This window comes from Sapajus apella, unplaced genomic scaffold (genome assembly GCF_009761245.1).
Source record: "Sapajus apella isolate SASKATOON/1434 unplaced genomic scaffold, GSC_monkey_1.0 scaffold83, whole genome shotgun sequence".
Taxonomy (NCBI): domain Eukaryota; kingdom Metazoa; phylum Chordata; class Mammalia; order Primates; family Cebidae; genus Sapajus; species Sapajus apella.
The window spans coordinates 9,136,108-9,150,644 of NW_022437023.1; the positions used below are offsets into that span (position 1 = coordinate 9,136,108).

At 56.8% G+C, this 14,537-nt stretch overlaps 1 protein-coding gene across 8 annotated transcripts in view; it reads left to right on the forward strand.

The window, feature by feature from the left end:
- The window catches only part of FOXP4 (forkhead box P4), a 53,237-nt gene extending 41,005 nt beyond the window's left edge, over nt 1-12,232 (forward strand). For 5 of the 8 annotated variants that reach the window (XM_032253293.1, XM_032253296.1, XM_032253300.1 and 2 more), the window contains 9 exons: nt 236-323; nt 1,354-1,437; nt 1,545-1,752; nt 1,853-1,929; nt 2,769-2,870; nt 6,478-6,599; nt 8,787-8,853; nt 9,389-9,558; nt 10,386-12,232. In XM_032253293.1, coding sequence (XP_032109184.1) covers nt 236-323; nt 1,354-1,437; nt 1,545-1,752; nt 1,853-1,929; nt 2,769-2,870; nt 6,478-6,599; nt 8,787-8,853; nt 9,389-9,558; nt 10,386-10,533 — 1,066 coding nt within the window. In that variant the 3' untranslated portion in view covers nt 10,534-12,232. The remainder of the gene's footprint in view (nt 1-235; nt 324-1,353; nt 1,438-1,544; nt 1,753-1,852; nt 1,930-2,768; nt 2,871-6,477; nt 6,600-8,786; nt 8,854-9,388; nt 9,559-10,385) is intronic. The other 3 variants (XM_032253297.1, XM_032253298.1, XM_032253299.1) reach the window with 2 other exon arrangements.
- Nucleotides 12,233-14,537: the final 2,305 nt, after the last annotated feature.

A 14,537-nucleotide genomic window follows, 5' to 3' on the forward strand; every position in this document is an offset into this window, starting at 1 on the left:
GTTCATTTGCAATTAGATCTCTCTGTAGCTGGGATTTTAGCAAAGACATCAAAGGAGGCTGACTAGAAGGGAAAAGCCTTCCTCCACTGCCCCGTTTTCCCACCTCTTTCTCTTCTTTGTGTCTCTTGGTCCGTCTGCTTTTCAGGCTGTGGGTGGGGTTAGAGGATAGGATGGGAGGATGGTGGCAGCAGGGAAACCCAAGCCAACTTTCTCTCCTCCTCCCCTACCCTTGAAGACACCTCAACACAGAGCACGCCCTGGATGACCGGAGCACGGCCCAGTGTCGGGTACAGATGCAGGTGGTGCAGCAGCTGGAGATCCAGGTGTGGCCCGGAGGATGCTGGGGAGGGACCTGGCGGGCTCCAGCCCCTGCCCACCCACAGCACTGACTTGCTAGGTGGGCTCTGTTGGGGGGGTCTCATGGAAGGGTCCTATGGTCAAAGCCACCATCTTATGCTTTCTAGGTCCTAATGACCATGGTTGTGAGGTGAGGACAGCTGGATTCTGAGGGGTAAACCAAGGTTGGGGGCGTCTCTGCTGGGAGGTCCAGAAGAGACTCACGCTACATAGCAACATCAAAAATAATATTAACTGCTAACATATGGAGCACTTACTTTGTGCTGTACTAAATACTTTATATAGCTCAAGGAATCCTCTCAACAACCTTATGTGGTGGGTACCATTGTTCTCCCCATTTTCCAGATGGAGAAAATAGGCACACAGCTAAAGTGAGTTGCCTGCGAGCGGCAGGGCTGGGATTAGAACCCAGGCAGCCTGGCTCTCCCGAGGGAGTCTCCCATTTACTTGGGAGGGGACACTCGGTAGCACACCGTTCCCAGGAAGCGACTCAGGGCAGCTCCTCCGTGCTTACCCTGTCCCTCCGGCACCTAGCAGAGCGCCCTGCTGTAAGAGGGTGGTCTCTGAAAGACCCATTGAGTTTATGAATGGGGCGTCAGCCATTCCACCCATTCCTGCGTCTGCATTCAGTATTCAAGGCCCTCACACACAAGTGCCACTGCACGAGGTCCAGTGGCCGTCCTCTGTGGGTGGGTAGGAAGAAGCTCCCCAACGTGTAGAGGCAGGGATGAGCTCAGCCAGGACACTCTGGGAGGACCTAAATGGTCACCGTCCGGGGGAGAAAGGGAGAGGCTTCCTAGAGCTGGCAGCCCCTGAGGGGCAGAGCATTGCTGAGGTCTCCCTGGAGCAGGGGACAGAGGGAGCTAGGATGCTGAGGCCAGGAGGCAAATGGGGGTGGGAACCAGCAGCCTTCTGAAGGGCCTGGCAGTGGAGGGGTGGGACGTCACTACCTCCAGGGTTCAGCCTCCTGCTCACCTGCTTTGCCACCCTCCACAGCTCGCCAAGGAGAGCGAGCGGCTGCAGGCCATGATGGCCCACCTGCACATGCGGCCCTCGGAGCCCAAGCCCTTCAGCCAACCGGTGAGTGCTGCTGCCCTCCCCACGCCTCCCAGAGCCTTCCACAGCCCCTGGAGCCTCGGGACCCCCACCTCGGGCACTGGTCTCAGTACCCTCCCCATTGCTCACAGCTGAACCCGGTCCCTGACTCCTCCTCATTCTCCAAGGTGACCGTCTCTGCAGCAGACTCGTTCCCAGATGGTCTTGTGCACCCCCCGACCTCGGCCGCAGCCCCTGTCACCCCCCTACGGCCCCCTGGCCTGGGCTCTGCCTCCCTGCATGGTGGGGGCCCAGCCCGTCGGAGAAGCAGTGACAAGTTCTGCTCCCCCATCTCCTCAGGTAAGGGCGGGCTGGGAGCTACAGGGCAGCTGCAGAGAGAGGCTGTTTTTCCTAGCTGGGCCCCATGTCTGGCTACCTCACTCTCTGCCTGTTTCCCCAGAGCTGGCCCAGAATCATGAGTTCTACAAGAACGCCGACGTCAGGCCCCCCTTCACCTACGCCTCCCTCATCCGCCAGGTGAGCAGGGCCGGGAATGGCACAAAGGCACCTCCCCCAGCCGCCATCACACCCCTGTCTCCAGAATGGTCCTGGGGCCAGGTAGCATAGCCTTTTGGCTCCGTCTCACACCAATGTCTTCCCTGTCTGCTGTGCAGTCTCTCCTGCGGGCTGAGCCCCATCAGCCTGCTGCGTAGGGTCATGTGTCTCTGAGGGTGCACACTCTGCTCTTCCTACCGACCCCTGCTGTGGCGTTCATGCGCTCATTTCCATGTACACAGACCCCCATGATAGACTCAGGGTCACTCTTTGTCTGCCTCCTTCCTCTTTCCTCCTTTGAGCCCATGATCTTCATGTCACCAGTGTTCATGTAATATTCACACTCAAGCGTGAACATACATGGACACGTACATCCTCCCTGATGCCCCACACAGGCATGCACACCCTTGCACACATTCTCTCACACACACACTGTGCTTAGGGTGCCTTTTGCCAAAATCAAGATAGACTTCAAACAGCCTCCACCCTGTGGACATCTCTCACAAGAAAGACAGGACTGACTGCTGTCACTCGGTGCAGGCCAGGTGCTTCTCCAGGAGCAGCTCCAATCCTCTTTGTACAAATACATAGCCCTTGGAGGCACCTGCCCCCTTTATCCTTGGCCAGGCTGTAACCAGCCTGTCCCTCTCAGGGGACACACCAGCCACCACCCATCTTCTTACCCACACATTTCTGAGCAGGTCTTCTCACACGGTGAGCTCAGGGCCAGGCAGAAGGGGGAGATACTGGCAGCGGGAACCCAGGGCTGTGACCCTTCAAGGCCCAGGCTGATGGTCCCTTTGCTTGTTTCTTGCTTGCAGGCCATCCTGGAAACCCCTGACAGGCAGCTGACCCTGAATGAGATCTATAACTGGTTCACCAGGATGTTCGCCTATTTCCGCAGAAACACTGCCACCTGGAAGGTGAGGCAGGACCCTTCCACCTTCTGGGCCCCAGTCACCCTTGGACCTTCCATATCCCATGGAGACCAAGGCTGCCTAACAATTCGTTCCCTAAACCATTAGTTCTGTAGGAACAGTCGCCCCAGAGTCCAGCCAGGGCTGCATGCCCACACCCCCCTCAGCAGGAGCTGTGGGTTGTTCCAGAACCGCCTTTTTATGATCCCTTCCTTCCAGCCTGGTGCTGCCTCCTTTCTGGGAAGCAGTCCTCTTCTCTAGGGTGAAGGGCCCCAAAGACGCCAGCCCCATGAAATAGGGCTTCTAGGAGTTGGTAATGCCCAAGCTTGGTACATTCAGCCAGGGCTGAATTCACAGAGACCCTAAGGGTCTGGATACCTTGGCTTAAGGTGCATGTTCTGAAGCCTGCGGTGGGGCTGGGGAGGTGCAGGTGTAGACACACGGATGGACCAAGAGCCGTAGACCACACACTGGGGCACTGACGGCACTCATAGCCCTCCCCGGCTCTGCCATCCCTAGCAGGAAGATAATTGTTTCCATCCAATTAGTCATTTCAGCACCTTCAGCCATAAGTTTTCCTGGGAGACCAGAAGCAGGCAAGAAGGGGACCCTAGAAAAATGGGACACAGAGATGCTGGGGCACTAGGCCATTTATTTTTCTATAGTCAAGATGGGGGCGTGTGTGTGTGTGTGTGTGTGTGTGTGTGTGTGTGCGCGCGCGCGCACGTGCGCGCGATGTATGCATGTGTGCATGCACACTTGCAGCAAGGTCAGAAAGCGATATCTAAATTGGTAGAGGGATGTGGGAAGGAGGAGAGAGCATTGGCCCCTGCAGGGAAGGTTAGACACGGGGAAGAAGTCCCTATCACAGAACCTTAATTGCATCCCTGGCTCTTGAGTCCCCCTGCTGGCCAGTGTAGAAACTGCAGTTAAATGGGCTACCTCCCCCAATCCCACTAGGTTTCAACAAGTGTTACTGAACCCCTCCTCCCCACCAGTGACCAGGACTTGGTGGGGTCTGCGCAGTGCCTGCCTGCCTTTGCCCTGGGAGTGTGCTAAGTGGAGCAGGAGGGACTGAATCATGACTTTCATATCCCCATGCGCAATTCCCAAACCTTGGGAGAGAAGCTGGGACGCTGGGACAGTTGCTCTAATTGGCTGTGAGTGATGTTAATTTTTGCCAACCACAGTCCTGCCCTCTTTCTGAGCCAGCAGGGCTTGCTTGGGACCACCTGGTCCAATCTCCAACCTCCAAGTCAGTTCAGATACCAGGTTTTTATAAATGATAGGGTCCTATACAAACGTAAGGAATCATTATAATTATTGCCTAATGTTTAATAATGCATATAAATGCTTTGCCTTTAGGAGTAGCAATATAGAGCCTCCTTTCCATAGACAGCCTCCTCTTTGGGGGCAAAGTACTGCTAAGCCACCTACCTACCTACCTTCCTTCCTTCCTTCCTTCCTTCCTTCCTTCCTTCTCTCTTACCTGCTCTACCCTGCTGCAATTTTCTAATTCTCTCTACTTTTGAGGTCACGAGGAGCTGGTTTAGGTGACTTCCTTAAGCCACTCAGTGACCATGCTGAAGCCATCCCCTGATATTGATATTCTAACCCTGCTGGCCTTGCATAGCCCAGCCTTTGACATCTCTGTGGTGTGTGTCTCCCTCCTAGTTCTTCACTCCCATCTCCCCTCACCTAGTCTAGGGCCAGGTAAGAAGCTGTCTGGGCTGGAGAAATTGCGTGACTAAGTAGGTGACTTTCCCAGTTAGCAGTGCTCTGCTGCTACGTCTGCTGCCTGAGGTCACTGCCTGAGCCTTCCTCATGGCACAGCAGACTCCGTCCAGCTTGAGGTCCACTTTGACCTTCTTATTTTCAGCCAAATTCATTCATGTTACTTGGGAAACATGTCCTAACTACACTCAACTCTGCTTCCCTTCCACTTCCACCTTCCACTCATCAGTCCCTCAGGTCATCTCTGCTCCTCTCCCAAATTATGTGTGCTTCCTTCATTTCCTTCTTCACCTTTGCTGCCTCCCACCCTGAGATACTTTCCACCTCAGACCAAGGCAGAAGGGTTGGGAGTGGGCATAGTGTGGGCCCAGCCAGCTGCCGTTCATCCAGGGACAGAGCTGCCATCTGCCAAGCTGATGGTCCTTGCTGGCCCTCCCCGTGTCCATCCCCTCCCAAGGCCCGTGTTGTGGGCCCGTCCTTTTGTTTATGCAGCCCCCGCCAGACCCCTTAAATTGCCGTTAATGTTTCAGCGTAACGAATTAGTCTCTCATCACGAATCAGGCTTCGAAATGAGGGAAAAAAGCCCCGGTGAGGCCATCCTCGGAAATTGGGGTCATTCTCATTTGCAAAGCGGAGGATTGGAGCCCCGTAATGCGGGCAAATTTATTCCGAGGCAGGAGCCCCGGCGTGATTAGGCCCTTTGTAATTATCGCTCCAAGAGATTCCACTCCAGCCGCCCGCCTCCCTCGTGGATTAGCAAGCGAGTCGGAAAAATACACAGGATTTAATTAGAGGCAAATTAAAATTGGTAATGAAATCGGGCCAGTTGCAAGTGGCAAGAGTTGGAAGGGAGAGAGGGAGAGGGGATCTCCAGGGGCACAGGCTGCCTGCCCTGCCCGCTTTCTTCCCCGTTTAGAAATGTAAAGAGGAGACAAGGATGGGGACGAGGCGGGGGAGGCTGAGGGAGGACAGGTAACAGGGGCAGGGATGCAGGCAGGGGCGGTGATGACTGGGAGCTTCAAGAGGAGGGTGCGGGGCAGGACTGAGGGACACGCCCAGAGATGGACTAGGGCCGTAGTCTGGGCTCCCAAGGCGGCGAGGGGGAGATTTGGGCCAAGCACACCCCCACCATCACCCAGGCGTCCTACAAACCAGATGACCTCAATTCTTGAAGTTATCCCTCCAGGAGGAGGTGGGACAGACAAGGTGACTTACCTCTTTCTCTCCTCTTTCTGCCTCTCAGCTGTCAACCCACACTCTCCTCTCTCCCTGTTTATTTCAACAAGTCTGTATGAGGCCTCTACTGTATACCTCCTGCTCTCAAAACACAAGCTACCTGTTCTGAGCCACAGCTCAAAGCACGGCGCCCAGACTCATGTGGGTCAGTGGACGAGGCAGTGAGGGTTCGTGAGCTCTTTCCCAAACTTTTAAAAGCTTAGTGAAAATTCTGCATGCACTGGAGATAAAGCACCCCGGGCTTGCAGAGATCCCGGGCCTGAATGTGATCAGCTGCTGATCCAAAGTCTTGAATAACAGTTACATGTGTCTTTGATTAATGAAGATGATGGAATAGATTATTACTAACTAGATAGCATTTAGTTGGTAGACAGAACTTTCCACCATGTGGCAGGGAAAGAGAAGGCAGCTAATAAAATGGGTCATTTGTGGTGAAGAGGCTGGGAGCCCCTGGCTCTATGGAAAGCGTAGTGGCCTGCCTTCCCTTTGGCCGGGTCTCCTCCCAGCCCACCCCCTCTCCTGCTCATCCCTGAGCTGGGGAAGGAGGGCTGCTGCTGCCTGGGACTTGGGACTGGACGAGGACTGTCCTGTTTGCGCTTGGCCAAGCAAGCTGCTTCTGAGCTCCTTCTCCCTGCACCCACAGAATGCCGTGCGCCACAACCTCAGCCTGCACAAGTGCTTCGTCCGTGTGGAGAACGTCAAGGGTGCCGTGTGGACTGTGGACGAGCGGGAATATCAGAAGCGGAGACCGCCAAAGATGACAGGGTATGTGGCTCCAAAGCTGGATGGGGTGTACCTGCCGGGGGGGGCAAGAGGGGCAGGAGCCAGCTCACCCCCACCTCCTGCCTCTCCAGGGTGCCCATGTGCACCAGATCCTTCCTGGCCGGGGGAAGGGTTGTGGGGAGAAAGGAGCGGAGATTAGTGCACGGGGTGGTGGTGGGGGGTGGCTGGAATCTGGAAGTAATGGATCATCAGAAAGCAGGCACGTCTTTTTCTGGCCTCACTATGGCTGAGGGAAGGAGTCAAGCGGGAGGCCTGGTAGCTAAGAGAGACAGAGGCCCCAAGTAGCCCAGGCCAGAGCTGGCACACAGGCAGATGCCAGCCAGTGGGCCCTGGGTGAGGGGCTGCCACCCCCAGGGTACCTGCTTCCTCAGCTCATCAGAATGTGTATACCTTTGAGGTCCCAGGGACCCCACCAATTTATCTTATGGCAGAGGAGGACCAGTGAGAGCCAGGGGCTGGTGGGAGCTGGTTTCAGGACCAGGTCTGGTTTGTGGCAGAGCTAGTTTCAGGACCAGGTCTCTGACCTCCTGCTCGGCTTTTCCACCTGGCATTTTATTTATTTATTTTAATTTTATTGGTTTTTTTTTTTTGAGATGGAGTTTCACTCTTGTTGCCCAGGCTGAAGTGTAGTGGCATGATCTAGGCTTACTGCAACCTTTACTTCCTGGGTTCAAGCTATTCTCCTGCCTCAGCTTCTCAAGTAGCTGGGATTACAGGTGCCTGCCACCATACCTGGCCAATTTTTTTGCATTTGGTAGAGGCGACATTTCACCGTGCTAGTCAGGCTGGTCTCGAACTCCTGACCTCAGATGATCCACCCGCCTTGGCCTCCCAAAATGTTGGGATTACAGGTGTGTGCCACCATGCCTGGCCTATTATTTTTTTTGAGGGAGTCCTGCTCTGTTGCTGAGGCTGGAGTGCAGTGGTGTGATCCTGGCTCACTGCAGCCTCCACCTCATGGCTTCAAGCGACTCTCCTGCCTCAGCCTCCTGAGAAGCTGGAATTACAGGTACGCACCACCATGGCCAGCTAATTTTTGTGATTTTTGGTAGAGACGGGGTTTCACCGTGTTGACCAAGGTGATCTTGAACTCCTGACCTCAGGTGATCCACCTGCTTTGGCCTCTCAGAGTGCTGGGATTACAGGCATGAGCCACCGCGCCCAGCCTCCATCTGACAGTTTAAATGGAAACAGGGTCAGAATCCCTTTTGGCTTCCACATAGCAGCCGTGGCCTTCTCCCCACCCCAAACACCCCTACCCCATCCACCCACCTGCTGTGCCCCTTGGACCAGAGCCCCTGGGTAAGGAGAGGAGAGCAAGTTAGATGGATGCCTCTGGGGTGTGGGGTGTCTGCTCCCCTCAAAGATGCCTGCTCTCCAGGCAGGAGCCTCTGCACCCCAGGCAGTGTGGGAGCCTGGAAGACGGAGGGAAGCCATCCCCAGGTGAATGCCCCAGGGGCCAGTCCCCAGGTGGCCGGGTACTGGCATGTCTCATTACCAAGTTACATCAGAAGGCCTGGCTGCACTTGCACCTCTGCTTCTCACCAGTTTGGTGACCCTTGGCCGTTTCTTTAAGCTGTGTGAGAGCTCTCTGATGGTGTCATCACTGTGGAAGAGGGACAGCACCGAGCCATTGCATTTCCTGTCCCGACTCCCAAACACCTTCCAGTGCAGAGAAGCCTTTTGAATGGAGCATGTGGGGACAGACTGAGGCATGTCTGACATGTCCCAGAATCCAGGATGGCAAGACGGTGTGGGCAGAGCAGATGTGGAACTATCGAGGCTGTAGCTCGGATCTTGCCAAACATTGGAAAATCTAGACCAGAGAGAGAAAATGGGGGTGGTGGAGGGCGGCGTGCTGTGAAAGCAGACGTTGCGGGGATGGGTACCAGGTCCCACTTCCCAGCTCCAAGACCTGGAGGTCCCCGAACCAAGCTCCCTGCGCCCAACTGTGAAGGGGCTGCTCCTGCATGGCCAGGTCAGTGTGAGAACCGAATCAGAGCAAGCACACCCACGGCTCTGAGACGGTGGCTGATCTGCTCTGGCCTCCGGGGATAAGGAATGCGCCAGTCCCTGCCCCAGCACAGGCCCGTACTTAGTGGGAGTAAAGGATGCAAATGAATAGTTAAGAGAATGAGTGAGCCAAAGCCGGCCTTCTCTGTCCTCCAGGAGCCCCACCCTGGTGAAGAACATGATCTCGGGCCTCAGCTATGGAGCACTTAATGCCAGCTACCAGGTGACTGGCCCAGAGCCCACCCACTCACCTCTACCTCCCACCCCCTTGCTTTCTCATGCAAGAGACTCCCGTCCTCCCCTGCAGAGGACTCACCAGAGGAGGGAAGGAGGGTGAAGACCCAAACTCCCCAAGACCCCACCTCTCTGCCTCACCCCAACTCGGGGCCAGCCTCCACCTCTGCTTTCAAGGCTGGGCTCAGACAAGACAGGCAGAGAGCCGGGAGGGGGGCATACCCGTAGCATCCCCTTTCCTGGTTTGTCAGTCTGGGTGTTCTCTGTCCCCTGGGAGAGGAGATAAGCCAGGCCTAGGTTCCAGGAAAGCTGGGAGGTAGGAGGTGGGGGTCAGAGTTCCAGCCATGGGAGGGGTGCTTCATTCAAAGGCTGAGTTGGGACTTAGGGGTGCCCAGACAGATCTGCCCATGGGGCCAGCAGACAGACACTCAGGGGGCTCTCTAGCAGGTGGGAAGGGCACAGACTTGACTAGGTGTGCCCCATCCTGTGGAGCCACTGACGGGCCCCAACCCTGTGCCCTTCAGGCCGCCCTGGCCGAGAGCAGCTTCCCCCTCCTCAACAGCCCCGGCATGCTGAACCCTGGCTCCACCAGCAGCCTCCTGCCCCTCAGCCACGATGACGTGGGCGCACCCCTGGAGCCTCTGTCCAGCAATGGCAGCAGCAGCCCCCCTCGCCTCTCCCCACCCCAGTACAGGTGAGCACACAGCACAGACTCCCACCCATCCCAGTGCCCCTCAAGCACCAGAGAGGAGGCCTCATTCCTCCTCTGGGTGGGGTTCTCCATCCCACCCCCACCATGCCTCTCCCCAGGACAAGTGGCCTCTCTCTTCCTTCACCTCAGCAGCCCTCTCAGCCCTCCCTTCTCCCACCTGCCTGTTCTTCTTACCCTCTCTCCCTTCTCCCCACCTCTTCCTCCTCTTTTCCTCCTTCCTTTTTACTTTTCCTCCTTCTCTCTCTCTCTCTCTCTCTTCCTCTCTCCTTTTTCTTTTTTTTTTAAGACAGAGTCATGCTCTGTCACCCAGGCTGAAGTGCAATGGTGAGATCTTGGCTCACTGCAACCTCTGCCTCCTAGGTTCAAGCAATTCTCCTGCTTCAGCGCCCCTCAGCCCCATACCTGGGATTACAGGTGCCACCACACTCGGCTCATTTTGTATTTTTGGTAGAGATAGGGTTTCACCATGTTGGCCAGGCTGGTCTCGCACTCCTGACCCCAGGTGATCCACTGGCCTGAGCCTCGCAAAGTGCTGGAATTACAGGTGTGAACTGCCACGCCCAGCTCCTCTTCTCTTCTCCTTCCTCCATTTGCTCATCTCCCCTTTGCTCCCCTTTTTTCTCTTCCCCAACCCAGAGTAGTCTGTGACCCAGCATTGACTTTTCTTTGAAGCCTCAGTGCTGATGGGATCCTGGGGAAGGGGCTGTGGGCACCCCACTGTCCCCAGAGTTCTGGGTGAGTTTGGGGAGCAGGGGGCCGAGGGGATCAGAGGACAGCCCCCAAGTGTCCATGCCATACTTTTGCCTCAGCCACCAGGTGCAGGTGAAGGAGGAGCCAGCAGAGGCGGAGGAAGACAGGCAGCCCGGGCCTTCCCTGGGCGCCCCCAACCCCAGCGCCTCAGGGCCTCCGGAAGACAGGGACCTGGAGGAGGAGCTGCCGGGAGAAGAACTGTCCTAAGGGCATGTAGGGACCCGAGGGGCTGGGGTGAGACCCTCCCAGAATCCAGGCCCCACCTCCCCCCACTCCACAGCCCCTCCCGAGCCTCAAGGCACACGTCCAGGACTCAGAACGGGGGAGGCCCGGGCCAGCAGCTCCCAGTGTGACCTGACAAAAACACACAGGGGCAGGGGCGGTCCCCACCCCCAGGGATACAACCCCTGGTCTGGGACCAGTAGAGGACACGGAGGGTTCAGACCCCTCCTCAGACCCTCCCCACATCTGAAATCGCCTACCCCCAACCACCAGCAGCATCAGGGCCCTCCTCCCCCACCAGCTCTCCCCACAGGGCCCCTCAGCGCCATGGAGACCCGCAGGCGGGGCTTAGCCACCCCTCTCAAACCCAGGGCCTCCTGGCACCTGGCTGTGGCCTCGTTTTCTGGCCAGAGGCCCCTGCTTACCTAATTCCTTCTCCCTTCCACCTTCTTTTCCGTACTGTGAAGAAAGAACTCCACCCCTAGCTCCTACCTGCCCTGGCCTGGGTGGAGGAACTGCAGTTCCAGACCATCCCAGAAGAAATGGCCCCCTCCACTGCTGGGGTGGGACCATCTGTATGCCCTGTGGGGATCTGTGCAAGCTGGCCCACCTGGCTCCAGCCCTGCCCCCAACCTGAGACAGAACCAGGCTGAGCCAGGCCTCTGCCCCGACCCCCACCCTCATTTGCTGGGGGCTCCTCTAGCCACCCCATAGTAAGAGGCCCAGTGCCCGTCTCACCCACAGAGGTCTGCCTGGTGCGCTCTGCAGGTGGAGCCAAGCTCCCCCTGAGGCCACAGGCGGGGCCTGGGCCATTGGGAGCCCAGGGGGAGGCCAGGCTGGACCCCAGCTTCACACCCACATCCAGCTTGCAGGCCCCTCTGCAGTCCTCCCACCTCCCTCAGCTCCCCTTCCTCTGCATTCTCCCTCACCCTCCCTTGGCTCCCTTTCCCTGCACCCCCCTCTCCCCCCAAGTTAAACGGATGACCAAAGACCTTTCTTATGCCGGAAGCAAAAACCAAAACTTTTTGTTGGCTTTTTCCTTTGTCACCTCCCCAGCACCTGCCCTCCCAGTCTCCCGCCCTGGCCCCAGGCTGGAAGCCCTCCCTCCACTTAAGTTATTGTTTTAAACCAAAGTTTACAGTGTCTGTTGGTGGCCAAGACCCTCTCCCTCCACCCCTCTTCCACCCATCCGGAGGGCCCTGGGGCTCAGTGGAGGCTGGAGCCCTGCTCCCCTCCCCTCTACTCCTGCCCAGCCTGGGGGAAGGAGAAGGAGGAGAGGAGGTGGGCTCTCACACCCTCAGGAGTGGGCACAGGAGCCCTCCTCCCTGCCCCTGGGCTGCTTCCTGGGGGCTCTCCAGACCCCTCTCTAGGACCAAGTCACCCGTCGTGCTGGGAGTGTGGATTCCAGCAAAAGAGCTGGAAAAAAAGTGAGACTCTCCACAGACCCCCTATGGGGGACCCCAACTCAAGGCCAAGGACTGGGTGTGTCGGATGCTCATAACACCCCTGGCCTGGCCCCTTTGCTGAGAAGACTCCTTGGATATTTCCCAAGAATCCCCCACATGCACCCCTCACAAGCCACCCCTCCTGAGAGGCAGGGGGCCCTCTGCCCCCTACCCGTGTATTCCCCACCTGTGTTCCGTTTGACCAGCACAGAAATATTAAACGTCCTCTATTCACCTGGCCCCGTGTGTGTCGCCAGGGTGTGAGGGGAGGAGCATTAAAGCTGAAAGATCACTCTGCTCGGGGAGCCTCAGGAGAGCAGCGGCAACGTGAGGGCAGCTGTGGGGTAGTTTCTGTGAATGGATGGAATGAGCGACCATGCTGGGCGCTGGGCATGTGCCCTCACTGTGTGGACAGGGTCCCCCTGCCTCCATTCCCCTGCACCTCCCGTCCCTTCCACACTTAAGCAGGGCTGTCTGTCATTTTCCTGTTTTCTTCCAGACTGCCAATCCCTTGCCCCAGTTCTTTCCCTAGTTTGAAATCCAAGTTCCTGTCAGAGTACTGGAGCAAGGCAGCTGATCTGCTTCGGGGATGGAGAGGGCCACTGTTGCAGGGCTCCCTTACCTGGGCCACCAGCTCTGGAGACATCCACCCCCATGCCCAGGTGTCCTTGTAGGCTCATTGTCCACATCTTCCAGGGGGCTGCCTGGCTAGGTGTGTGTATGTGTGAGTGTATTTGTGCGCAGGTGTGGCAGTGGCATCCTAAAGCAGTAGGACCATTAGTGAATGCATGCACACCCACGTGGCACACTGCAGTGACCACAGTCGTCACAGAGTGGGCTCATGGCAGAAACTGGATATCCAACCTGTATGAAGGGGACCCTGGATAGGCAGCAAGGAAAGAGGCCGAGGGCCAAGCTATTAAGCCAAAGATGGGCCCTGCCACCTCCCCGAGCCCCACACACCAGCCTGCGTGGCTCTCCACCCATATTAGGTCCTGGTTCTCCACCTGCTGCCCCTCCTCAACACAGAGCCCCTCCCGCCGCCTCAGACCCCTCTGCACATCCCCAGGGCCTCAGCCGGCTCATTGGTCTTATACCGCCTTCTGGAATCTCCCTCCTTGAGGGTGGAAAGTAGCCCCAGGCCCGTCCCTAGGGACAGGGCCCAGGAAAGTGTATTGGGGGAGCAGGAATCAAGTCACCCTTCCTACAAATCACCAAACTGCTGGAACTCTCCAGCCACATGCCGGAGGAGGACCTGGAGGTTGAGTGTTTGCTGATCCCTCCCTACTCTCAGGCCTGTCTTGTCCTTTTCCTCCATCAATTTCTGTCGCTCACTCGCCCTGCTTTCTCTCTGTCTCACCTTCACAGGCCTACTCCACCACAGCTCTAATCCTGTGGACTCTGTGTAGAGCCTGGGGTGAATTTCCTGTCCCACATGATACCTCGAGAGGGGCTGGGGAGCTTAGCTTGGTCTCAGAGTGCCCCACCCCTTCCCACCAGACACTGTTTAAGGTAGCATTGATGTGTATTGTAGTCTGCCCCCAACCCTCCATGGAGGCTGCCGGGGCCTTGTACAGTGGACCTAGCGGCATGTCATCTGTGCACTGCAGCATTCTCTACAATGCAATAAAACAATGACCTATGATTTTGCTGCAGTCGCTTCCCCTTTCCCTTCTTCCCCTCCCAGCCGGGACCTACCAGAAACGCTTCAGAGAATTCTTAGGTGGTGGCTGCCAGTCTCCCAACACCTTGCTCTACACCCTTGAAGAAGAGGGTCAGTTCTGTGGACCAGCCCCGGGGTCATTTTTCCTATGCCAGACTCTGAAGGACAAGACTACACCTAGCCTTATTTCAGGACCGTCCTTCCCGAAGTCTAACTTTAGTTTCTCCTGCTTCCACTGGAGTCCTCTTACTCCTCTCACAGGGATATAGTGAAGGTCTGGCCAGTGCATCTGCAGGTGGATGACGATCTGTCGTGCACTGGTACAGGAGAGGGTCTTGCAATGTAAGAAACAAGAGCTGTTAGGAACTACCACCTTCTGGCTGCATTGGGCTTATAGAGTCAGTAATTTATTTTCTTCCTGACCTGACATCCTACATGGGGCAACCCCCCGCCACCATCATTACCTTATTCGAAGTAAGAACCAATGCCTCCACCCCCCACCCCCATCACGCCTCGAGGTGAGGAAGCCCTGGATGCTGGGCATGTAGCTTCTCTCCTTCCTACTGTTACAGCCAGGGAGCAAGCAGGCTCTTAGCCGCAGCTGGCAGCTTGTCCTGGTCTTAGCATTGCTGAGCCCGTTGGTGAAGCCGTCTTTGGAACCTGTTTTCAGGCTGGTAAAGAGAAATACTCCAAACTGTACATTTTTCGGATGGGATGAGTAGCACTCTGGGCTCTGCATCCAGCAGAAGTCCCCCCTTCCCCTTGCACTCAGCACTTCGCTCCCCCACCATGAACGCCCCACCTTGTCCAAGGCCTTCTTGCCAATGGCCAGCAGAGGGCGCTTTAAATAACGTGGACCAGCTCCTCCTCCGGACCAACTT